The 26,819-nt window shown below is 48.0% G+C and overlaps 1 protein-coding gene across 1 annotated transcript in view; it reads left to right on the top strand.

Moving 5' to 3' along the window:
• Positions 1–579: 579 nt before the first annotated feature.
• CAPN9 (calpain 9) overlaps positions 580–26,819 on the top strand; it is a 67,986-nt gene continuing 41,746 nt past the window's right edge. The window contains exons 1-6 of the mRNA XM_081573643.1: positions 580–774; positions 1,036–1,075; positions 1,317–1,483; positions 4,390–4,474; positions 18,613–18,830; positions 21,801–21,808. Coding sequence (XP_081429769.1) covers positions 580–774; positions 1,036–1,075; positions 1,317–1,483; positions 4,390–4,474; positions 18,613–18,830; positions 21,801–21,808 — 713 coding nt within the window. The remainder of the gene's footprint in view (positions 775–1,035; positions 1,076–1,316; positions 1,484–4,389; positions 4,475–18,612; positions 18,831–21,800; positions 21,809–26,819) is intronic.

The following is a 26,819-nucleotide window of genomic DNA, read 5'->3' as shown; positions in this document are numbered from 1 at the left end:
GCCGCATGGCCCACCAAGCCAGAAAGATTAACTATCTGGTTCTTTACAGAAAAAGTTTGCCAGCCCTGCTCTACATCAAAATGTGAGACTGTGAGTAAGCTGTCCATGTACCATGGACTATTGTGGCTCACTAAGATCCCCTTCAAAAACAGAACTCCACGATTCTCTGATTTAAGAGATAATTCAAGATCACCCCATGCCCTCTCCCCACAGGAAAGCCAGCACTGCCTGCCACCTGCTGGACCAAGTTGGTATGGTATGCTCTTTCTCCATAAAGCAATCCTCTCTCTCCCACCACGTCTCCCCCTTAACTAAGCAGAGAGCACTGCCTCCACCCAGAACTGGCCCAGTCTCAGAGTTTCCTCTGTGCCTCAGGAGCCCCTGGGAGGGTGGAGCGTTCTGTGACAGTTTGCCATCAGGGTGTGCCCCATTTCCGTATAACAGGGAGGTTCCCAGAAAAGCAGGTGGTGGTCAGGGCCAGTCAGCCCAGTGCCACCATGCTGACTCCTTTTGCCTGGCATATACATCTCATCTCTTCCCATCCATCACTGAGCCTGAGCCCATGCTCTGAGGACAGCCATGCCTTACCTCTACCGGGCCCCAGGGCCTCAGGAGTCTGCCACCCCCAAAGATGCCTGCATCATCTACTCTTCAGGCCAGAGGTTCAAGGAGCTGAAGCAGGCGTGCCTGGAGAAGGGCATCCTGTTTGAGGATGTGGACTTCCCAGCCAACAGCACCTCTCTATTTTACAGCGAGAGGTCCCAGATCCCCTTTGTGTGGAAACGGCCAGGGTTGAGTGCTGACAAGAGGAGTTAGGGCAACAGAGAGGGGCTGTGCATTTCAGTAGCCCAGGATGGGGCAGCAAGGAAAGGATGGGCGAGGGGGTGGGCTATACACAAACTGGACTTAGGCACATCTGCTGAGTCCACTGCCAAGAAGCTGTGTGGTTTGAAGGCTGGAGTGATGCTCAGGGGGCAACCAGCTGCTCTGGGTGGTGCCCCCTACACCCTGTGCCCCACTCCACGATTCCCCAAGACCCGGGACTCAGGGTCAGAGACGGTCTTGTCAGTAGGTGGTGAGTGGTAATCAAAGCTTTATCTAGAAGTGTCAGGTGACATGTTCCACTAGAGCCCAAGGGTATACATGCAGAAATGGGTGGGAGGCAGTTCCCTGCGAATCCTTCATGTTATTACTGAGATGATGCCCAGGCTGTGCTCAGTGTGGACAGAAGATCACTCAGTAAGCGCTTAGGACATGTGTGATGGACAGACGGCATGTGCAGCAGGAGTTCTCTCCCTGAACCATCTCCCTTTCAGGAGGGGAGCCACTGTCTGCGCCGCACTCCACCCCACACCAGCAGTCTGGAGATGACAGTCCCAAGTGGCACCAGCTGGTGCCTGGGACCAGGAGGCAATATTTGCCATGCTGGATTAGTCAGGGCTCAACCTCTGACCAGGCGCTGGATGGCTCTCCTTTCCTCGGGGTGAGTCCTTGTCTGGGAGGTCTCCTGTGGGGCCAGGACGCTGTGGGCAAGGCAAAGGGTGGGACCTAAAGGGAGATCCTGAGTGCTGGTGCCACCGCCACTGATGTGTCCCTTGACTGTGGTCTCATCACATAGGCTCCCTGGGCCTCAGTCTCCTCTCCTGAGGGGAACAACAATGGAGTGATAATATCAATATAGCGTCGGTGTCTGCACACAGAAGGCACTCAGCAAATGACAGCTGTTGTCCTGATTGCTATTATAGCATCATCATCATCAGCTCTGAATCCCCTCTCACTATGAGTACCACATCAACCTCCCTATCTCCCTACTTTCAAATAATGTCGATGTTTCAAATACATAACATATTCTTTAACTTGAAGCAATCAAACAAACAAACATGAAAATCTACGGTCTCTTCAGGGCCAAGCCCAAAGCACACATAAGCTCTTATTACACAGTGGTAAGCTCTGTATTGGGCTTACTTGGTGACTCAGACAGTAAAGAATCTACCTGTAATGCAGGAGACCTGGGTTCAATCCCTGGGTCAGGAAGATCCCCGGAGAAGGGAATGGCAAACCATTCCAGTATTCTTGCCTGGAGAACTCCATGGACAGAGGAGCCTGGTAGGCTACAATCCATGGTGTTGCAAAGAGTTGGACACGACTGAGCGACTTTCACTCACTCACTCAAGGACTTTATTGTTTTTTTCTGTTGTAGGCTGTGTATGTGTGCACACACACGCGCGCGTGTGTGTGTACATGCATGCACACACATCTACATGCCATGCTGTGCTAGTTCAGGCGTAAGTTGCTTCTGATTGTGTAGTATTTTCCTAAGTCTGACAAGGCTATCAAGAAAGGGTAAGCCTTTCTTCTGAGAAATTCCAGTAGCTTCCTTTCCTCCTAACTGGTCTCCCTGCCATCAGCCTTGGCCTGTCAGGCCACCCCTACCACCAGTAGGGGTCTTCCCACCCCTTGCTCAGCCCCCTTAGTGGGCTCAGAATTATCCAGGAATGAGGCCCAGCCTCCCCCACAGTCCTTGTCCTGTGTGCAGCCTCCCTCGACCCCAGAGGGCCCTGCACCCTGAGCCCCTCCAGATAGTTGGACTGTCCCAGGCATCCCTGCCCCCTCCTGTTGGCATATTCCGTCCATCTAGGAGGCCCTCCTCTGCTCAGGGAATGTGGACTTTTGCTCAGAGGCCTGGCCCACGAAGCCTTCTATGTTGCCCAAGTACTGCCAGCTGTCCTATTTATGCTATTTTGATGTAATGACCTGCTTGTGTCCCTTCTTGGCGCTCAAGTCTTCTGAGAGGCAGGCCCTGGTTTATTCCATACCCCACTGTGCTCTGAGCTTCCAACATTATCTGCCATCTTCTAAACAATGATAGCAGCCAACAGTTGCTATGGACAGGGCCACCTCTATTGTTCCAGGGTCATCTCACTTAATCCCAAACAGTCCTAAGATTTGGGATTATTATTATCCCCATTCTACCAAAGGAGAAGCTAGAGTCTGGTGGTTAATGCCACATGGCCAGTACATGACAGAACCAAGCGCCTACCCAGGTGCTGCCCCAGAGCACTGGCCACTGGTGTGACTGGAACCCAGCACCACTGGTGTGGTTAGAATCTCAGTTCCAGGAGGGGATCCACCCTTCAGCCTACAAGGCCATCTCCTGGCTTCAGGTATCCCTCTGGGGCCTACAACTTGCCATCTCTTTGCCAGAGTTGAAATTTCTCCAAGATAAGAGCAAGATGTTCGCAGGCTAGGCTGGAGAATGTCTTTGTCCTCTCCTGGAACGAGGGCCACCAGGACACTTCCCATCCCCCAAGGGATTCCAGTGCCTCAGAACTCAGCTCTGGAAGGTGCTCGTCTTTACCACTGATGTCTGCTCAATGTTGTCCTGAATGACGGGCAGGCCCCTCCCTTCCCCAGAGACCTGACACCTTAGCCCTCTACTCTTCGTTTTGACTTATCGTAACTGGGCTGCTGTCCTTCCTGTGATTCACTTTCAGAATCTGTTCTGCCCTTTGCTTTGTCTGCTGCTGAGATCACTTGTCTTCATACTCGGAAGCACACTCTGAATGTCTCCTACTCAGAGAAGGCAAGGGCTTTACATCACATCTTATAGACTTCGTGACAACAGAAGCAAGGGCCTGGGTGGGTATTGAGGTTCCTCTGGCAGGATGAACGCCTGGGGTCCCTGGGATAGGGGCAGCAGGGATACAGAAGCATGGCAGTGTCTATCCAGAAACCTCGGTGGTTCAGTCTCTGTTTGCATTTCTCCTCAGCACTTATGATACGTGTGTCACAGCAGCAAGTGCCTGGCCATCCACTGGGAACCTGGGTGGGTGCTCTGCCAGCACTACCTTCTTGTCAAATACAGCTGTGCTTGGGGGTGGAGGAGTGGTGCATGAAAGCAACCAGAACCAGGAAACTCAGGGATACCAGAGGGTGCCATGTGGCCACCTTGCCCCCCAGAGAGCCCAGGGCACTGAGTGGAAACCTGGACCTTGACTGGGGGTGAGACAGGGGTCACCCAGTGGTGGGTGGGTGCACCTGGCCTCGTGAGCAGGGCTGTGTATCTGAGTGAGGAGGGTGGGGTCCCTGATGGAACACAGACACGGTGTGGTCTAGCTGAGGGCCTGTAGCTTGACTCCCTCAGCTCACAAGTGCTTTAGTTTCCCTTTTCTCCCCAACTCTGTCTGCCTGCTCCCATCTGTCTTCTCCCATGAAGTTCCCTCCAAACTGCTCAGCCTAAACCCAGAACATGGGCTCCTGAAAGTACTGCCCCCATCCGCAACCCCCAAGCCTGGACTGACGGCCCCTGGCAGTCTGCGTGCACCACAGCGCGTGACAGCCACTCCTCGGCATGGTGGGGCTCCCTTTGTGGCTCCACTCACCCCCTAGAGGCTGTTGCTGCTCCAGCCTCCCCCACCAGCCCATGCCCCCTTCTGCCTCAACTGCCCTGGGCACAAGTCCGGGATCAGCACACGTCCGGGATCAGCACAGGTTCTCCAGCCTTGTTAGAAATGTGGCTTTTCCCCTTTTAAAATTAAGTACTTTACAGAAAAAAGTCTTTTTGCCTGAGGCCCTAATATAGGTACAAGGTGAACTACACAGGCCCTGAAAACAAGCATTCCTGGATGCTCAATCCCAAGTCTTCCAGGAGAACCACCTGCTGGTGCCCAGGCTGGCCTCCTTCCTCGGGTCCCCAAGCTATAGTCTGGGGTCACCTCAGGTCTGTGGAGACCCTCTGATCTTCCCGTCACAGAGAATAACCCTTGTCCTCAAGCTTCCAGACAGCATTTCTCACAAACCAATACACCTCTAGGCCCCACAGACATAAGCAGGACTCCTAGGCATAAGTGCCACACACCAGAGCACATGGGTGGGCACATGTACTCCACAAGGCTACACACATTGCACATTTAGCAGAGGAGGCATCCACACCTGTTAACATACATGCTATGTGACACATGGATGTTAAACACCCCCACACGGTGCCCCTTCACACACAGGTGTAGGGAACCCTGTGACTGGCACATGGAGGCACAGACTTATAGCCACACTGGACAGGCAAAGGCACCAGTCACATATGAGTATCTTGCCAGTTTATACCTGAGGGCTAATCCGCACTGGCTGGATGAGAATTTCTGAGTTTTCTCTTTTTGCATTTTTCTCTATTAATCCACAGTTTGAGGAAATTTGATAAAATTCTCCTGGACAAAAACAACCAATTGAAAGATAGGAGTTAGGAGGCAGTGGCACCTTAAGACACAGTTGATGCAGTTGGTTGAGGGGCAAGTCAGCAGAAGGCGGGGAGGGGAGGACAGCAAGGTGGAGATGAGTGGCCTTTAGGCCCACAGCCCATCCTGTGCCAGAAGGCCCAGCATCTGGCCTAGGGCTGGGCAAGTGTCTGCCAACCTCCAGACTCCATTCCACACTTACTGCTACTTGTCCATGCCCCTCTGAGAGGGGCTGGGTGTCATATGGCAGGGTTACAGGAGCTCCTTGGATGAGAACACAGCCTGGAGAAGTTAGATGGCCTGTCAGACTTCTCTGCTGACTGGAGAGGACTGCTGGGACCACTCTCACTTTCCTGGTCTGCACCTTCTCACATGCAAATGCCCTTGGGACCTGAGGTCAAGGGAGAGAGAGCATGGTGGGGTGGGGGCGATCTTCACGGCAGGGCAGGGCGCGGGCATGGGGGAGATGCTCCTCACCTGAAGTCGCCCTCCTGCTATCATCTAACACCAAGATTCCCAAGGCCACCTGGAAAGAAGCAAGAATTCTAGGATGTCAGTCAACCTTCTGCCAGGCCTGGGTTTGTGGTACATCAACTGCACAGGGCTCTTCAGAAAGTCCCCTGGCTGGGTTTGCTGGGATGTTCTTAAAACTAATAAATCCCTGGGATGCCACATCCTGGAGGCTGCAAAGAGAGCCCCATCATTCTACACTTTAGTCTGGGAATTCCTCCTTCCTTCACAGGAATCACTACCTTCCTCTGGCCCTTCAGGACACAGACCAGGAGAGAGGCAGGGTCCCAGGAAGGTTGTAGAAAGTAGTTCAGGACAAAGCAATTCCCCAGGCTTCCACCTGGTGGGAGTGGCTGTGTCCAGCCCTGCTTTCTGGAAATAAGTGGTGAAGGTCCCTAACTCACCCTGCATTTGAAACCAGTTAAAATGATAGTGTGACTGCTATGGGCAGAACTTTCACCCACATCTCCTGATTTGTTGATTCCCCTCCCTGGATGGTCACAAGATGCCTCTCAACTCTCCGTGGATTCCCTGACCGCTGCCTCTCTGAAACCACCCCCCTACCATCACTCTGTCCTGGCACCTCATTCCTCCCCAACTTGTACATCTTCACTTCACTGTTCATCATCTGGCCAGTCACTCAGCAAGGACTTTATTTCTTGTTCCTTGCTGTAGTCCATGCCAAGAATGGAGCCTGGTGCCTCAAAACATGGAAAGAAGATATGAATTTTATATTATATAATTGCTTTCAAACACTTATTGTTAATGTTTCACACTTATCTCTCCATATATATATATAATTATATTATATACACCTATATGATTGTGTGTAAAATATAATAAAACATATAATGTGCTATGATAAAATTATAAAAGTGATATAGGCACATGACCTAAATATTCAATTTTCATCTAAATGTGTATTTAAAAAAAAAGAAAGAAGCTGGATGAGAGTGAGGGGGAATTTGTGTTTAATCTTAGGCCTGTGGTGTGTGTATTTCTTCACTCAAAGAGGAGAAATTTGAAGCCCACAGAAGGCACAAAGCTCATAACTGTGGAGCTGGGACTTGAGCCTGAGGCCCCAGTTCCTAGCTCAGGGACTTGGTGATGATGTGAAGCCTCAGTACATGGTCCACTGTGCAACCAGGAAGGTGAAAGTCTATCTGGCCAGAGAGTGTGTGGAGGTGCTGCTCAGAAGGCAGGCTCTCTCTCCTGGGGTGTGACTGCCCAGGGACAAAACCAGGTCTGCAGGGAATAGGGTCACGGCCACCTTTCACCTCTTCTTGTCCCTTCTTGTGTGTGTGTGTGTATGTATGTGTGTGTGTGCAGGTTCAGTAACGTCCAGGTCTGCAGGGAATAGTGTCACGGCCACCTTTCACTTCTTCTTGTCCCTTCTTGTGTGTGTGTGTGTGTGTGTGTGTGTGTGTATGTATGTGTGTGTATGTATGTGTGTGTGTGCAGGCTCAGTGGCATCCAACTCTTTTGTGACCCCATGAATTGTAGCCTGCCAGCCTTCTCTGTCCATGGAATTTTCCAGGCAAGAATACTGGAGTGGGTTGGCATTTCCTATGCCAAAAAATATTCCTTACCCAGGGATTAAACTGGCATATCTTGTGTCTCTTGCACTGGCAAGCAGATTCTTTACCACTGGGAAATCCTATCCCTTCTTGGGAAAGGTTAAATATAGGAAAAAAAAAAACCCTCTGCTCCAATAAGAAAGAGAAGCCTGAGCTTGCTCCATCATGCCAGCCCTCCACACAGTGGGCCTCACTTTAATAATGCTTTCCTTCTTCTAGGAAATAGTGAAAAACCCAGAATTCCTTCTTGGAAGGGCCACCAGGACAGATATCTGACAGAGGGAGCTTGGTAAGTGTGAGGGGATGGAGTTTGGAGAGATGGGCTTGGACAGACCATCTTATGGGGCAGCAAGAGTAGCATGGGGTCCCTGAGGACCCTGGGTCACAAGATTTGGGGCGACATCATGGTTACCACTTTTTGCCTCCTCCCTCCCCATCCTTCCTGCCTAATCTGTTGGTCTGGTCCCAGCTGAAAAGAACCCAGGGACTCTAAGCCCCAGCACCCTTGCTCCTCGGGGAGTGGATGCACCTCTGATCCAGGCTCACAGCCTGAAAGTTAACAGAGGACAGATTCCCGGTGACCCGGCCTGGCTCTCCTACACCACAACCAAGGCTGACACTCACATATCTTAACTCGGTCTTGCCAGGCACTCTACTAAGCATACATTGACTCATTTCACCTTCCCAATCACCCTCCTGATTTTACAGAAGAGAAACCAAATCTGAGGGAAGCTAAGTAACTTTACCCAAAGTCATAGGAGGGTCAGATAGGTAGAGTCAGGTCAGAACTTGCTCTTAGCCATTGTGCCACCTTGCCTCTCAGGGGCTCATACCTTGTGGCAGCCCCACTCCCCACAGGAACAACCCAATCTCCTTCCTGCAATGGACTTGAGAGTGCCCCCAAGCCAGTTAAATTGGGTCCCAAATTTCAGGATTTAGTCCAAAATTGGACTGGATTTATCTTTCTTCTATGTAAAAAAATAAAATGGGCGAGAGAGAAAGAGAGATACTTAAAAAATACCATGGAGCAAACTCACTTATGGGCTTCCCAAGCAGCTCAGTGGTAAAGAATCTGTCTGCCAAATGCAGGAGACACAGGAGTCTCATGTGTCAGATGAAAACACAGCCTGGAGAAGTTAGATGGCCTGCCAGACCCTTGGTAACCCTTGTTCTCAAGCCCCCAGACAGCATTTCTCACAAACCAACACACCAAGAGTTGGACATGACTGAGTGACTAAGCATTCACACACACAAACTCACTTATATCCAAGCTACCACTATGGTCTACAGGCCACACTGGAACCTCCAGGCTGAGTGACCAAGCCTCCATCACACAGAAGCTGGAAGCCACAAACCAGAGTGGTGACAGCTGAAAGATAGATGGTGGATGCATAGAGAGATCAAATAGAGATAGATGGTAGAATTATACATTCTAGATATAACTTTGACCTTTCAAAAAGATTGCATTCACATCAGCCTTCATTTACTGAGGTCCAGCCTCTAGAAGGGTCTCCTACCCCTCTCCACTTCTCCCCTCTTGCTTCTCCACCCCCTCTTCCTCTGCCTACCCTCCCCTCAGGTCCCTACATTGCTCTTCAATAGAAAATCGTGGTATGGGATCCTTTATTTTTCAGTTGCAGTTTGTCACATTGGTGCAAACATGTATATGGAATCACAACTTCATATTTAACCTTGGTTGATGGTTGGTTATAAATATTACTTTGTAACACTTCTATCACATCCAATACTATTCATAGCATATGTGTACCTTATGAAGGATCACCATCAAATGGCCCTGCTCCCCAAAATAGGAAGCAGAACAGGAGCACACAGTCGCCAGCCCCTGCCTATTAGTGCCCACTGCATACCAGCATCCACCCAGCTGTCCCATGAACTGACCTACAGGGGCGCTGTCTCCTGACCTGGGTGCAGTGCTAGGGTGACCAAGCCCATCCATCAGTACCCACCCAACAGAGATGAAGCAATCTCATTCTTCCCTTTTCTTTTTGTTTGTTTCTTTATGTTATTTTATTTATTTTTGAAATTTATTTTTCAATTAGAGGATAATGGTTCTACACTATTATGCCGGCTTCTGCTGTACGACAATGCAAATCAGTCATAACTATACATATATCCCTCTCCCTCTTGATCCTACTTCCCCATCCCACCCATCCAGGTCATCACAGAACACCAGGCTGGGCTCCCTGTGCCACACAGCAGCTTCCCATTAGCTATCCATTCCACACATGGTAGTGTCCCTTGGTTTCAAATTGTGTATATAATATTGGCTTCTGAACCTTCCACTTCAAAAGCTTACAGCAATTCTGACTGAATAGACCTGAGGTGCTGCTACCCTACTACTACTACTACTACTAAGTCGCTTCAGTCGTGTCCGATTCTGTGCGACCCCATAGATGGCAGCCCACCAGGCTCCGCCGTTCCTGGGATTCTCCAGGCAAGAACACTGGAGTGGGTTGCCATTTCCTTCTCCAATGCGTGAAAGTCAAAAGTGAAAGTGAAGTCGCTCAGTCGTGTCTGACTCTTCGCGACCCCATGGACTGCAGCCTACCGGGCTCCTCCGTCCATGGGATTGTCCAGGCAAGAGTACTGGAGTGGGGTGCCATTACCAGGCTGCTACCCTGGTAAAGGCAAAACTTGGAGAAGAGGGCTGAGAAGGTCAGCCTACAGCAGGGACTCACTTCATCCAACTTTGGCCTGCCCTGGCCACTGATAACTGAAAGCAGGGACTGCCACCTGGAAGGCACACAGTCAACTTTGCAGAACTAAGAGTCCTGAGAGCCTCCAGCCTATGTCTTTACCCTGGGCACCTCCCCAAAGCCAGGCCCTAGCTGCTGAAGACCAGCTGATGCATTAGGAACCAGTGGTAGGCTCCCTGTTGGTGACTCCCTAGGGAAAGCCAGAAGCAGAGGACTTCCAAAGCACCTTTCCTGACCTCAATCCCTCTCTAAGTCTCTTGCCTGCAGACAACAACCAGAAGGGGTCATGTGATGACACCACAATCCAGTGTATATAGCATTTCCCAGAAATGTGAACTCTGAGTGGGCCGCACTGAATGTCATGGGGTCTCGAGTTCCATTGGCAGTGGTGCCATCCACTGAAAACAAACAGATCCAGGATAAACGTGGAGATCCTGCCCTGCCAGTTAACTGCATACTTCTAGACCTCTGCTCACACATGTTTCATAGGCTGCATCTAAACATTGCTAGGCTCATAGGAGGTGCTCCGTCCATTCTCAACATATGTGGGTGGATGCAGCAGGAATCTGGTATGACGTGAAGCAAATATCATCTCATGTTTGATTTAACTTTGGAGTTCTCCTCCAGATGTGTATTAACACAAAGACACAGTTGTGGGTATTGGTAGACCAATCAACAAATCTTAAAAATTGAAAGCAAGCACCAACAGAGCCACCATTATCTACAACTAAACTAAACTACAACTAAACTGAGTCTGGGCTGAGGGAGGCATAAATCCCAAAAATGTCCTCCCCAGGCACTGAAGGGCACTACTTCTGAGGCCCCCCCCAAAGGCCGCAGACGTGCCTGGGCCACAGTGATGCTATGCTTGTTACCCAGCTCCACTGAGGCTACTGTCTGCAGCTTTACCCCAAAGAAGGAAAGGCTCTGGGACTTCACAGTGCTGAAGTGTAAGGGAGTGTATGTCTAAAACCCAGGCGAGCATATCCTATAACGTTGCCCAGACAATGACAGGTGTTTGAGGGCAGAAGAGCCAGGAAAGGAGACAGAAGGGAGTTCAGAGGTATTTGCTGTTATTCTTATTCTGTCCATTTTTTAAGTGTAGAAGAGATGTGGCCACGTGTGGAATGCCCCTCATCCCCTTCTGTCCTGGAGTTTTCCTGTCTCTTGTGAATTGGTGGCAAAAACTGATGTATGGCTTTCATTTTGCAAGCGGCTGCTGGCTGTTAGCTGCCATTGCCTCCCTCACACTTAATGAAAAAGCACGGGCTAGAGTCATCCCCCAGGACCAAAGCTTCAGCCTAGGTTATGCAGGGATATTCCAATTCCAGGTAAGAAGGAACCCTGGCCAGTGAACTGACCTCTCAGGGACCCAGCGTGATGCCACGGGCCTCTCTCGCTGCTTGGGAATCCTGGAAGAAAGTGTGCCTAGCTGGGTGAAAGCTAGTCCCAGGCACCGCCCAACTGCACTTCATCATGGAATAACCCCCTAAGCAACAGGAAAGCCTTGCAGGCATTCTGCCATGAACACTTTCGGGAAGTATGCAGGAAAATGGTAAAAGCTACTTTGGCAAATCTGGAGGTACATTTGTCGAGTTTTAGTATTTGGAATTTCTTGGGCTTTGAGCATAAATGGTCATAAATACCTCTTGGGAACTGGATTGTTTCTCACAAAATCAGACAATTTCTCTATTAAAGAAATTTAGATTTGAAGACAAGAGTGAGTTTAAAAATAAAAACTGGGAAGATCACAGTGGCCTCACCTGCTGCCATATGTCGTGGAGGGGTCCTGACATATCTGTATGGCACCAGCCTGCCCTGGGTTCGCCTCCTGTGTTCTCCCCTACTTTACACTCACTCTCTCCTCCACCTCCAGCCCCTGCAGAAGCTCTGACCAGATATTGAAACTTGCCCCTCTGCTTGCTAAGTGGGGACCTCACATAGTTTTCTTGATGGCACTGGGCCTTCACATACTACCTGGAAAAAGGAGAAACTAGTTGCAGGCTTTCCTAGAACTAAAAGGGATTCTTCAAAGGTGGCGAGGGTGCAGGCCCCACTTCCTCTGCAGGCCCAGTCATCCTTCCAACTCTGCAGCTGCAATCTGAGTACTAACTCCAGCCCTTTTGTGCTGTGCTGCAGTGCCTCTGCTCAGGTGGGGGCCTGTCAGTTACATGCTGACATCTGGTGACAGTACTGTCATCTCCCTCCTGTACACCCCCACTCTCGGGCAGAGGGGCACTGGAAGTGAGCCTCCCCTCCTGCTCCTCTCTTGTCCTCTCCCGCAGTTCTGTCTGTGTGGGGCCTGGCAGTCAGCAGAGGGCCCTGGGCTGATGGAGCCTTCTCTCTGCCACCTGGAATGCCCTCTGAGCCCGCACTCCCTTGGAAAGCCAGCCCTGAGCTCCCCCCACCCTGGGCCTGCCCCAAGAGGCCTGAGGCCTAGCCCAGCCTGTAAGCACACTGCCCCACACTGCCTCTGCCCCCAAGAAAGCATGAGGGGGCAAGTGTGGAGAACGAAGCCCCAGGTGGAGCCCAGCTGGGGCTGGTGGCTATGTCCCCACCCTGTGCTCTCCCATAGACTACTCAGGCCCCTCACCAGAGGCCAGAGTGGGTATTCCTTAAATGCACACCACTCTGCCAGGCACAGCCGACCAGTGCGAGTCACTGACGTCAAGACGCACGGGGTGCCCAGCAGCACTGAAAATGAATGGCTCCAGGGTCATGGCCAACTTTTCTCTGTCTTTCTTGGCCAATTTGATGACAAGGGCCACACACACACGTGAACACACACAAGTGTATATGTGCGAGTGTAAGAACACATGTATGCATGCATGCTTAGTCGCTCAGTCATTCCTGACTCTTTCTGACCCCATAGATTGCAGCCAGCCAGGCTCTTCCGTCCGTGGGGATTCTCCATGCAAGAACTGGAGGGGGTTGCCATGCCCTCCTCCAGGAGATCTTCCCAACCCAGGGATCAAACCCGCGTCTCCCACATTGCAGGAGGATTCTTCATCATCTGAACCACTGGAGAAGCCTGTAAGAACACATATGCAGGCACATATGTGCACACACACATGCCCCTCAAGTATGTACATCTGGCATGAGTGTCCACCTACCCCACTACAATCCCTCTCTTAGAGGCTCTGCCTCCAGAGGAGGAGGGAACATCTGGGTCAGAACCTGAAACTGGGTGGAGGGAGGAGTGGAGGGCCAGCTATGAGCAGACCAACCTCACATACCACCCACTCCTGAGAGAGATTCAGAGCTGATTCAGGGCCATCGGGGGTTGGCAGACCCTGTCCTGATTGCCCCAGCCTTTTCTGAGGACACCAAGCCTTCATGCTGTGTCACTGGTGGGGCTGACTCAGCAGCAGGTACAGGTGGCCCCACCATGGAACCCATGAGTGGTTTTCCTTGACTGCAGGGAGGCATGGTCCAGTTGAGGGGAGGAAAGTTGGCAGCATTTCCAGGTGGGGCTGGGCCTCCCAAGGGATGCCTCCTACAGTTTCCACCTCCATCCTGGCTGCAGTTCTGGCAGCACAGAGAGTGGCTGGACGTGGTAATAGATGACTAGCTACCCACCCTCAGGGACTGCTTGGTCTTCCTGCACTCCACCGATCACAATGAGTTCTGGAGCACCTTGCTGGAGAAAGCCTTTGCCAAGTGAGTGCAGCCCCGTTCTCCTGGCAGGCCCCGGTCCCAGGAAGCCCTGCTTCACTTCCCAGGCCTTTGCCTAGAGTGTCCACAGAGCATGAGACGGAGGGTCTGGGTATACAGATATGACTAGCTGAGGCCCACCAGCTTGGGACTTCAGTCAGGGTTGGCGGTGGAAAAGAAGCAGCCAGCATAGGTTTCTTGTTGTAGTCTAGGTGTTCACATCTTCTAACATGGTGGTGACACATGTACCCTTTCTCCCCTAGGGTCACAATCCTGGCCTTTGGAAGAGTAGAGAGGGTAAGCAGAGGGAAATTCTGGATGTGTTGACAAAATTTGGTTTTCTAGACTTCCCATCAAGCAGTCGTAGCTCAAATACCTGGCTTATTAACCACAGGAATATCAAGATATTATTTTTTCTCACTCCACTCCTCCCTCCACCCAGTTTCAGGTTCTGACCCAGATGTTCCCTCCTCCTCTGGAGGCAGAGCCTCTAAGAGAGGGATTGTAGTGGGGTAGGTGGACACTCATGCCAGATGTACATACTTGAGGGGCATGTGTGTGTGCACATATGTGCCTGCATATGTGTTCTTAGAGGCTTCTCTAGTGGTTCAGATGATAAAGAATATTCTTTCTTTTACTCCAAAAAATTGTAAATTTTAACATTTTAAATGTTTTTAGTGTACAGTTCAATGGCACTGAGCACTTTCGTATTATCATGCAACCATCACAACCATCCATTTCCAGCACTGCTTCATTTTGCAAAGCTGAAACTCTGTACCCATTAAACACTAATTCTCCTCTCCCCATTCCTTGCCCCTAACGGCTGCCCTTCTGCTTTCTGTCCCCATGGACTTGACTAGTACAGGAACCTCATAAGCAGATTCAAGACAACCATTTTTAATCACAGCTGATGACCACAGATCCCTTGGGCGCAGTTGACCTCCTGCTGCCCACTTGCCAGTGAGAGGCCACAACAGCGTGACTTCCATGCTCAGGTGACAGTGTACCCTGGATTCCCTTCCAGGTCTCCATCTTCAGCCTATGGGGATCCTGTCCTCAGAGACAAGAACCAGGGAGGAGGGGTGTGCCTCTACCTCCAGGCAAATCAGTGTGAAGACAAGCTGGAGTTACGTGGACCCTTGAAATCACCAGGACAGGATTAAAGCCATCAAAGAAGAACCAAAGGTTCTTTTCCCCCCTGCCCTACCCATGTCTGTGCAAACACCCTAAGTGCCACCAGACAAGCTTGAGATGGGCAAAATGGCATTGCTTATAGGCATGGAAGGGAACCTAATCCTGCCTCTGTCCCTTGCTGAGTCCTCCCAATCCAGGTGCCTGGTGGAGGGGATCCTCTCCAAGGCCAGCTAGACAGGGGGCAGCTTTATTCTCAGTGAGTCCAGCACAAGGCAATGCTCTCCCTGCAGCTGTACAAAAGGCTTGGGCCGGGAACTTCAGCCAGTGGGACTCAATGGGATATGAAGAGTAAGCCCTCTGCCTCAGAGAGAAGAGTAAAGAATAGGTCTCCTAAAAAGAAAATCTTTGCTTTTTTATCATTAAAAGAGGCCAAAAGTGGTTGGGAGGACACCTCACTAAAATAGATGTATAGATGCAAATAAGCATACAGAAAGATGCTCAATATCATTTGTCATTAGGAAACTGCAAATTAAGACAATGATGAAATATCACTACATACCCACAATACCAACCACTGACAAGGATGTGGTGTAAGAAGAACTCTCATGCATTGCTGGTGGGAATGCAAACTGGGTCAGCCATTTTAGAAGACAGTTTGGCAGTTTCCTTATAAAACTAAACACAGTCTTACCCAATGATCCAGTAATCATACTCTTTGGTAAATGAGTTGGGTAAAAACTTATGCCCACACAAAAAACCTGCACCCAAATGCTTATAGCACTGTTATTCATAATTTTCAGAAACTGGAAGCAACCTAATATGTCTTTGAAGATGAGTGGATAGGGGACTTCTCTGGTGGCCTAGTGGTTAAGACTCCGTGCTTCCAATGCAGGGGTCCTGGGTTCTATCCCTGGTTAGGGAACTAGATCTCACATGCTGCACCTAAGACCCAGCAAAGTTAAATAAATGAATATTAAAAAAAAAAAAGAATGAGTGGATAATCACACTTTGGTTAGACATTAAGGCAATGGAATATTATTCAGTGATTTTAAAATGACAGCATGAAAAGATATGGATGAATGTTAAATGCATATTGCTAAATGAAAGGGACTAATCTGAAAAGGCTACATGCTATGTAATTCCAATTATATGACATCCTTGAAAAGGCAAACCTATGGAGATGGTAAAGAGATCAGTGGTTTGGGGGGAAGGAAAGAAGGAAGGAAAGATGAATATGTTGAGCACAAGGATTTATTTAGGGCAGTGAAACTGTCCTGTAAGAAACTGTAATGATGGATACATGACACCATGTATTTGTCAAACCCAAAGAACCTTACAGAACAAAGAGGAAAACTTAATATATGTGAACTTAAAAATCATCTAGGAGGATAAGAGAATACCAGTATGAAAAGCAGCCTGTGACAAAACAATCTAATAGTATTACAAATCTATGAAACAAACTCACTGAAGATGTAGAAGAGAAAGGTGCTGACCTAAGTAACTTTGAAAATGAATGGCTTCTGTAAGATCGAAAGCCAGAGAGATCATACATAAGCAACCATACCCTAGCTGGTAAAGGTGTTTCTCATGGGGTTGTAGTTGTTTGTTGTTGTTTAGTCACTAAATCATGGCTGACTCTTTTGCAACCCCATGTACTATAGCCCGCCAGGCTCCTCTGTCCATGGGATTTCCCAGACAAGAATAGTGGAGTGGGTTGTCATTTCCTACAGGAAAATTAGAGCTACAAAATAAGTAAAATGGTATTGGATTATAAATCAAAGTATGAAATAAATATTCAAGAATCCAGTGATCAACCCAGGGATCAAACCTGCATCTCCTTCATTGGCAGGAGGATTCTTTACCATTGAGCCACAAGGGAAACCCTTTCACATGGGGTGAAGTGTGTTAGTTGCTCAGTCATGTCCGACTCTGCAAACCCGTGGACTGTAGCCCACCAGGTTCCTCTGTCCAAGGAATTTTCCAGGCAAGAATACTGGAGTGGCTAGCCATTCCCTTCTCCAGGGGCTCTTCCCAACCCAGGGATCAAACTCAGGTCTCTTGCATTGCAGGTGTATTCTTTATCACCAGGGAAGCCCTTTCTCATAGGGTACATGATGACAATTCTGCTACCATTATGCACATATACTGAATTGAACAATTAAGTAAGTGAATGACAGATGGTAGAAGCTAGGTTTCTCATTGCTGGAGTGAGAGATTACAGAGAAGCCTGGCGAGGGAGGCTAGAATGATGCCAGTGGCAGTGAGTCAGAGTTGGGAACATCAGTGTGAACTCAGGTTTAGTTAAATAGGGATGCTACATATTGATGGATATATGTATGACACATGGGTTAGTATACAGGTGTTATTTCCTTTCTTTATCAGCTGAGAGGGCCTAGAAGCAATGACAACCCCATAGCAATAAGCACTCCTACCCCTCAGGTCTTGGTTTCTAATACTATTCTCTAGTCAAAGGAACCAGGGTTCCTTGGAGATAAGGCTGATTCTAGAAGTGGAGCAAGATATATAGAAGATGAACCTAGAGTACTTTGTAGTGCCAGGATGTGAGAATATGCTTTAAACACACATACACTGATGGAGTTATGTCAAAGCCAACTGGAGAAACTGAAAATAGCCAAAGTTGAAAAAGTGAGAGCAACAAAATAAGTAAAATGGTATTGGATTATAAATCAAAGTGTAAAATAAATATTCAAGAGTCCATACAGATGTAAACAAATGACTGAATAAATGAATGAGGGAGAAGAGTTGGACCTCCCACACAGAAGAATTCCAAGGAATTTATGTAGACTCTCTGCCCTCAAAAAAGGCCACTCTGCCCCAACTCCTTAAGTCCTTTTAAAGAGGACAGTAATGGGGAGGAACAGTAAGTTCACAGAGGAGAAATATGACAGACAGGAAACCTAAGCCAGTGACCAAAGCAACATCAACAGTGGTAAGTCATGAAAACAATGTGTACCCTCCATAAGACATGATGAGAATGGTGCTTCACCCCAGTAGTCTTCCTCCCCCAAAGCTGTCACCCAAGTCTAGTCATGAGAAAACTAGGAGAGAGATTCCAGTTGAGGAACATTATACAGAACACCTGAAAATTCCTCAGAACTGTCCAGCTCATCAAAATCAAGGAAAGCCTGAGAAACTGTCACAGGCCAGGGGAGCCTAAGGAGACATGACTAACTGTGATATGGGATCCGCAGGGGATTTTCAAACAGAAAAAGCACTTTAGTTAGGTGAAAACTAAAGAAATGTGAATAAGAGATGAAATTTAACAATGATGATGTATTGGTTCAGTCACTGTAACAAATGCACCACTCAGGAGTAAGACATTAATTACAGACTTGTACTAATAAAAGAGATGACTATGAGGAAAGTGGTTGGGAGTACAGACCAGAAAGCAAAAGAAACATCCCCATCTCCCTCTCAGTCTAATATAACTAACAGCTTCATGCTCAGGCCCCTTCCACGTGAGATAAAGGAGGCTCATTTAGACCTCACAGTAGCCCTAGGAGGAAAAGTACAATCCCATTTTGAAAATTAGGAAACTGAAGCACTGAGTGAGTTGGCCCTGGATCCCTCAGCTTGTATGTGGGGAAACTGGCAATTGCACCAACAGCCAGTCAGGGACCAAGTCCATGCTCCTTACCACCACATCAATGGCCTCTCTCGACGTTTTGGGATCTCTTGTTTCCTGAGAGCTCCAAGTAAACCCCATCCCTGCTTCCCACCTTCTTCCACATCACCCAGCCGCCACCTAGTGGTCTTCCTTGTTCCCTCCAGCCGTTGCTAAACTTTTCTGCCGCCACTACCCCGCCACCCCCGATGCAAGGTTGAACGGGAGCTACGAGGCTCTGAAGGGTGGTAGTGCTGTCGAGGCCATGGAAGATTTCACCGGGGGAATGGCAGAGACCTTCACAACGATGGAGGCTCCCGAGAACTTCTGCGAGATTCTGGAGAAGGCCTTGAAGAGGGGCTCTCTGGTGGGCTGCTCCATTGATGTAAGTCGCTGGCTTGCCACATGCCACATGCTTGGCGCTGTTCTGGGGCTAGAGGTCTGAGCCAGGTGCCTGGGCTGCACACACAGGAGGCATAAATTGGGGGAGGGAAAACAGACATTTGAGTTTAATGTTTTTTGACTTAAAAAGGTAAGACATACTTGCTGTATCAGGTGGAAGAACCCTGAGTTGATACACAGGGCAAAACTGTCTCCTTCCCTACCCACACCCCCATAACACCTCTTATGTGCCCCCTACACCTCTCTCTTTGTTCATGCAACAGGCACACAATATATATATGCAAGCTTGAGGGGGTTGATTTTACTAAATGGAGTCACTTTCCTGAAACTTGTTTTTTTCACATATGACAAAACATATCCATGGATAGAAACAGAACAGTATATTTTGTAAGTTTATTTATGCATACAAATACCCATATTATTTTACCTCATCTATTTTTGAAGCCTGTTCAACTTTTCTCGGAGAAGGCAATGGCACCCCACTCCAGTACTCTTGCCTGGAAAATCCCATAGACGGAGGAGCCTGGTAGGCTGCATGCAGTCTATGGGGTCGCTAAGAGTCGGACACGACTGAGCGACTTCACTTTCACTTTTCACTTTCATGCATTGGAGAAGGAAATGGCAACCCACTCCAGTATTCTTGCCTGGAGAATCCCAGGGATGGCAGAGCCTGGTGGGCTGCCATCTATGGGGTCACACAGAGTCAGACACAACTGAAACAACTTAGCAGCAACTTTTCTATTTCCTCCTGGATTAAATTCGGGAATTTATTCTTTGCTAGTAAATTTCCTCTACTTGTTCCAAGTTTGTGACAGAATTGCATGCAATATGCTTCTTACTGTCTCTTTGGTATCTTTTTCTTGCTATTGCTACGTGGTCAGAATGATTGAGTTGTTCTATTTGGGGGCAAAAATGTAATCTCTTTTGTGAAGTCCAAGCAGAGAATGAGGGACTTCCACCCTGGGAAGAGGCTGGAAAATGCTGTGTGTCATGCTGACCACTTTGGGGTGTCCTGTGTACCCATTTTATATTCCCTGAACAGGGAGGCAAGAGGGGCTGGACCAGCTGGTGAAAGTTTGACTTAGATACTGCTTTTTATGTGTTTTAGATCAGAAACACTGCAGAATCTGAAGCCCGGACACCTTTTGGTCTAATTAAGGGTCATGCCTACACAGTGACAGGGGTTGACCAGGTAGGTGATATACACCCTTTTGACAGGGTCTGGGGACTCCATAAAGATATTTAGTGCCTTGAAGTTCAAACTGCATTTCCAGACATGACAGAGGTTGTCTCATCCAAAGAAGAAAGGCTGGAATTCAAAACAGCAAACAAGAGAGAGAAACCTGTGATGCTGGCACATTATAAATTTGTTCAGCAGCTGTGAGAACCTGGTCTTTGTTTTTTCTGTTCTTTCCTTTTCTTCCCTAATTCCACATCAGTCCTGTAATAGTCAGGGTTCTCCAGAGAAACAGAACCATTAGGCAAGATCTATATTTGAAGAGACTTATGGCATCCTGTCCCATCACTTCATGGCAAATAGAAGGGGAAAAAGTGGAACCAGTGACAGATTTTACTTCCTTGAGCTCCCAAATCACTGTGGATGGTGAGTGCAGCCACAAAATTAAAAGAATGGTTGCTCTTGGAAGGAAAGGTATAACAAACGTAGACAGAGTATTAAACAAAGATATCATGTTGCTGACAAAGGTCCATATAGTCAAAGCTATGGTTTTTCCAATAGTCATATACAGATATGAGTGTTGGACCATAAAGAAGGCTGAACACCAAAGAATTTATGCTTTTGAATTGTGGTGTTGGAGAAGACTCTTGAGAGTCTCTTGGACTGCAAGGAGTTCAAACCAATCAATCTTAAAGGAAATCAATCCTGAATATTCATTGGAAGGACTGATGCTGAAGCTGAAGTTCCAATACTTTGACCACCTGATATGAATAGCCGACTCATTGGAAAAGACCCGGATGTTGGGAAAGATTGAGGGCAAGAGGACAAGGGGGGTGGCTACAGAGGATGAGATGGTTAGATGGTATCATTGACTCAATGGACATGAGTTTGAACAAATTCCAGGAGATAGTGAAGGACAGAGGAACCTGGTGTACTGCAGTCCATGGGTTGAAAAGAGATGCACACAATTTAGCTACTGAAAAGAACAACAAATTAGTGAGAATTGCTCACATGATTATAGGGGCTGAGAAGTCCTGCAGTCTGCAAGTGGAAGCCAATGGTGTACTTCCAGTCCAAGCCCAAGAGCCTGAGAATCAGGAGAACCATAAGTCCCAGTTCAAGAGCAGAAAAAGATCACAGTCCCAGCCTAGCAGTCAGGCAGAGAGAGCAAATCCTTCCTTCCTTTGTCTTTTTGTTCTTTTTTGGACCTTTAACTGATTAGATGGGGCCCACCCATAACGGAGAAGTCCATTTGATTTACTCAGTCTATCAATTCAGATTCTAATCTCATCCAGAAACATCCTCACAGACGCACCCAGAACAATTTGCATAACCAAATACCTAGGCACCCCATGGCCTAGTCAAGTTGACACATAAAGTTAACCATCACAAGTCCTATCCTCTGCAGCTGTAGTTCATGGTGGAACTAATCCCCAGGGACCATTCAGAACCACCCCCCCATCCACCCACATGGCACCTCTGTGATTTCTGGTGAGTGATTGGTTTGGAGGAGTGCTCAGGAGGGAGGAGGGAAGAATGTGAGATGAAAGAAGAAGACAAGAAGCAGAGGGATGAACCTTTACAGGATCAAGATCAATGAAGCCCAAAGGCTTCCTTCAGTGCCTCTCTTGGATGAGTCTCAGACCCAGTTAGTAGAGGACCTGGACACCTCTGGTCTCCTCCTGTGGCTGCCCTGTTTTAAGCAACACACTTCAAATGAATGGGGAGAACTGGGTGCAGAGGAAGTCTGTTCCCCTCCCCCCATATCCCGCTCAGGTGTCAGTGTGAGCAGTGTGTCAAAGATGGAGGTGCAGCTAGACTCTCTAGAATGTTAACTCTCTTCCATGGCTCCCTTCTTGCCTCTCCCTGCCCACACAAGCCTTCCAACCACTCACTCGGGCAGGCATGTGATTCCTAATCTCAGACAGTCTAAATATTATTCCAAGTGATGACAGAAACCTTCCCATCATATGACACTCTGTTCAACTGTTTGCTTCTTCCCCAGCTGTAAGAAATTCACCTCCTCGCACATTTCAGTTAAGGAACTTCTTTCATGGTGAACTTGGACTCTGGAGAGGTCATACCATCTCAATTTATTTTGCACATAAAAAAGACAATTTATGCCAAAAGGTATAGGGATAAAGTGTTCTGAGAGCTAAAATTTCAGATTAATTGATGGACTGGAGTCTTTTACTCTCACCCTTTTCCCTCCAAAACCTCTCTATGCATTGGTGCTCTTTCGTGCTCTGTGCAGAGCATGAGAGCTCAGTTTTCTTCTGTACTGATTCAAGGACTCCCCGTGTGGCAGCAGAGACCCTCAAGTGACACCTGAAAGTGGGAGAATATCCGGTTTGGAAGACTTAGAAGTGGGTTTTGCTTACTGGTATTGTTTAAATTCCAAGCACGTGCTTACATTCTGATCAATCATCTGGGAATAAGATGCTAAGGATGAAGAAAACTCAGTATTAGACCCACAGACTATGCTGGATGCTGAAGAAACATGATAAATAAGACTTGGCCCCTGCCTCTGGGGGTTTCCAATCTAGAGAGAAAGATTCATGTGGACCCACTTGTTGATAAGTACAATTCCACTTTATTTCCCAGATACAGAGTAACCATTCTGGTGTGATTAATATGACTGTTCAGTAGGAATTAGGAAATTCTGAGGACTAGTTAGGAGCTGATGAGTTTTGACATGTCCTAAGTGTGTCATAGTCAACAGTCTTTCAGAGAAACCAGCCACAACTGGAAAGGACCCACTCTGGAACTCATAGATAGATTTATCAGCTCACATTTGTCACATTTCACATCTCACATCTCCCTTTTAGGTAAACTTCTGAGGTCAGAAAGTAGAGCTCATCAGAGTCCTGAACTCTTGGGGCCAAGTTGAGTGGACCGGGTCCTGGAGTGACAGGTCAGTCCCCGCCACATCCCTCTGGCTGGTCCCCACCTTCTTGCTGTTCATGGGGTACGGGGCCAGGGCTGGCTGGCTAGGGCATGTGTGGAGAGGGGGCAGTCTGACTATCGTTCTCTCCTGGTTCCCATTCAGGGTCCTATCCTGCTTCTGGGTCTTACTTCTGCCCTCAGGCCCTCCATGCACTCAAACTTGGAGACTCACTGTGCTCTCTACCTTTCACATAATTGTATTATGCCAGTGAATGTATTACCTCCCGTGATATCATGAAGGCTTTATCCCAGTTATGAAGAGCTCTCGCGCGCGTGTGTGTGTGTGTGTGTGTGTGTGTGTGTGTGTGTGTGTTGGGCATCGGTGGGGGAGGCAATGAATACTTAAGTTGTGAGAATCCCTGAAACATTGCCACGCAGGATGCTAAAAGGTTCTCTTTCATGGTCACTGACCATTGGCCATATGCCCAGAAACCCAGAGAGAGACAGAAGAAGCAGAGCAGAGAATTCATCCATCATAGAGCAGCCACCTGCATTATTTATTTGGCCCCCAGTTGTAAAGAGAGAGCTGCCTGTCTTGTATGTATATGTCCCCTCACTGTTCCTGGGGAAATGGTCGAGGTGACAGAGATGAGGAATGTTCTGGCTCAGACAGGGTCCCCTGAGCTGTCCCTTCTCCTGCCCACCTGTGCCCATGGGGCTCCGGGGAGCCTGGCAATGAGTCTAGACCTTCGGTAAAACTGAATAGTGTTTGCCATCAGCTCACATGTGTGTTGGGGGCTTTATTAAGCGGGCTGCACCAGTAAGCATCCCAGGCACCCAGGGCCTGCCTGTCGTCCCCACTGCTGTGCTTGTTCAGCCACCCCTGCCATCCGTCCACAGGGCTGCTGCCTCCTCAGACCCAGGGGCTCTGGGAGATGCACCCCACCAGAACAACATCAAAGCAAGAAAGAGATCTGCCTCCCTCTCATGGCAGAAATGAAAAGAAAGAGATAAATCAAAATTAATGAGACTGCTTCATATGGTGAATAGACCTCTTGAGTCTCTCAGTTTAGGGAAAGCAGTCTGTAAAAGGGCCGAACACTTTTTCCTCCTCTTGGGAAACAGGCAGAGGCACAAATAAAGGAAGTGCATTTTCACTGGATCGAGGCTGGACACAAGTTTGCCTGCTGCTCCCTCTCAGCCTTGGACAACATGTCAAGTCCTGACCTTGATCCTGCCTCCTGGGAGGACAGGGATGAGCGTGCTGTGGATCCCCTAGGCCCATGAAGTGTCCGGTGAAAGCCATGTGGAAGATGATGGGCTGGGTTATACTCTTCCTCAGAGAGATGTTCTTCCTGAGTCCTCTCTGCCCCATCCAAGTAAGATCTACAGGGTGTAGGTGAAGTAGACACATCACTTACAGAACCTTAGTGGTGGTGACTCAATTTGAATTTTTGGAGGTGGCTGTAGGGTCATAGTAACTCAGTGGACCTGGAGTTGGAACTCCTGAGTTTGCCGGACAATGGGTGTTGAGCCCTGTTGTCCATAGACGGTCACGTCTATCTGACAGAAGCTCACTTGGCTTCCTAGTGCAGTCTTATAAAGAAAGCACTGGGTAGGTTTAATGTCAATCATGGGTGAACATGAGATAATATCACCACTCTTCACAGTGTTAGTTAGTAAACCAAGAGGAGAGGTAAAGAAAGTATCCTAGATCCCACATCTCAGCCCACAGTTGGGCTCCTTCTGCTGCCCTGTTCATGTTTGACTCCCTGTGATAGCAACAGAAGAAAGTCCATGCAGGAGAGTCCAGTGGGCCCGAGGCCTTTTTCCATCAGCAACACTTGGAGATGTACTTTCCCACTGCCTTTCCATCCCCTGGCACATTTCCAGGGCCCTGATCAGGATCAATTCCCCACATAAGTTGACCCCGGTTCCTAGGGAGAGGCTGGTCTCACCCCCAAAGCCAGTGCCATTCCCTCTGGTGTCCTTGACCTTGTACCTAACACTGGTTTTGTTCACTTCTAGTTCTTCTGAGTGGTGTTCCATTGGCCCAGCTGAGCAGAAACTCCTGTGTCACACTGCTCTGGATGACGGGGAGTTCTGGTTCAGTGCTTGTCTCTTTGTTCCTTTCCTCATTAACTATGTCACAGGTGTGAGTGTGTGCCATTGCCCTTAGGTATAAGAAGCACTGCTTTCTTTTCTCTTCTCTTTTCTTGGTAAAATCAAATATATCTGTCTCAAACCACTTACATTGAGCCAGATTGGCAGAGAATTTAATGTCACATTTGGGGTACTCACCCCATTTCCAGGTTTAAGAGGCTCAGGGAAGTTAGTATGATCCAGAAAACATTTGGTTGAGGCTCTGGTCTCTGGTTCAGCCTCTCTCCTCTGAGCACTCTATTGTCCCTGCTTGCACATGAATTCAAAGACAAGCAGATCTTACTGTATAGCAAATGAAACTCTACTCAATGTTATGTGGAAGCCTGGACGGGAGGAGAGTTTGGAGGATAATGGATACATGTATATGTATGGCTGAGTCCCTTTGCTGTTCACCTGTAACTATCACAAATTGTTTATTAATCAGCTATACCTGAATACAAAATTAAGTTTATAAATTTTAGCTAAAAAACTAAGACAAGAAACCCTGATGCTCACAGATGCCACCTCGTCACAAGCAGCCCTGATGCACACCTTGGTCACAGGGACCCCTGAAAATAGCTACCTAAAAGCATCTAAAAAACAAATCTAAGTGGGAAGGAAGCATTTCTAACCTGGACTTTTCACAGGAGTGAATCTCTGTTTAATTGAAAACTTAAATGAGCCTTCATCTCTGGAAGCTTTTTTCAATCTTATTCTTCCTGTAGGGTCCAAAAAGGTTGGTGCATCCAGCCCTGCAAGACCACAAATTCTTGATTTCTAGCTCTCTTTCACTTTCATGTGCTCAAACCAGTCCATTCTTGCCTGAGCTCATCTCTTTCTTATACCATCTTATTAAATACATCATGCAAAAACCAGCACATAGTAATATTCCAATTTCTTCCCTTCTTTTTGCACAGCCTGAGTGGGCATTAGTTCGTCTTCAGTATTTTTACATATTTTACAGAGAGTAATCCCAGTAAGTATTTTTGCCCTTAATAACATGGATATCTATTTTCTAGCTCCAATATTCCCTTTCATTCTCCTGCCCAGCTGCTAAGCTGGTATCACATATTTTAGATTCTGTTATGGTGGTCCCTTACTTCAAGGAACCAGTGACTCCAGATAACACCAGCTGCTGTAACAAATTGACTCAAAATGTATAGACTCAGATGCAATAAAGTGTGTTTCTTACTCATTGTAACAGTCCAGGAGGACATTCCTATTTTGTGGGTAGCTCTCTCCATGCAGTGATTCAAGGACTCAAGCTCTCTCCAACTTGTGGCTCCACCATTCCCTGAATTCACACAGTCACCAGCAGAAAGATAGCAGATGAGGAAAAAAATTTATGCAAGACTTCCCCATATCCTAAAAGCCTTGACCCAGAATTAATACATTCCCTGCTTTCATCCCCCTGCCCCTGCAGCTAGACGGCCACATCTGGTGACTGAGCTTGGTGTCCTGGTAGCCATCTGTCTCAGGAATCATGAGTTTATAAGTAAAAGAAGTTTGTGGAAGGCATACAGGGTGTTTGAAACATTGACAAGCTGTTGAATTAGAAATTAGACACAAATTGACCTTGAAGTTTGAGTATTGTACAGAGTTAATGAGTTACATTAAGAGAGCAAAACAGAGGAAAGGTGAGGTCTGCAATTCACATTCCCCACAAATTGCTGAGTATGAGCAAGAGGTGGGAACAGAGTTTGAGAGGCTCCCTGAGGTCAAGGTAGTGGAAGGAAAGCCAGGCACAGAAGGAAGGAGAAACAGGGC

Source organism: Giraffa tippelskirchi, chromosome 2, assembly GCF_054371585.1.
Source record: "Giraffa tippelskirchi isolate mGirTip1 chromosome 2, T2T-mGirTip1v1.2.pri, whole genome shotgun sequence".
Taxonomy (NCBI): Eukaryota; Metazoa; Chordata; class Mammalia; order Artiodactyla; family Giraffidae; genus Giraffa; species Giraffa tippelskirchi.
This window is presented reverse-complemented; position numbering and strand designations above follow the sequence as displayed.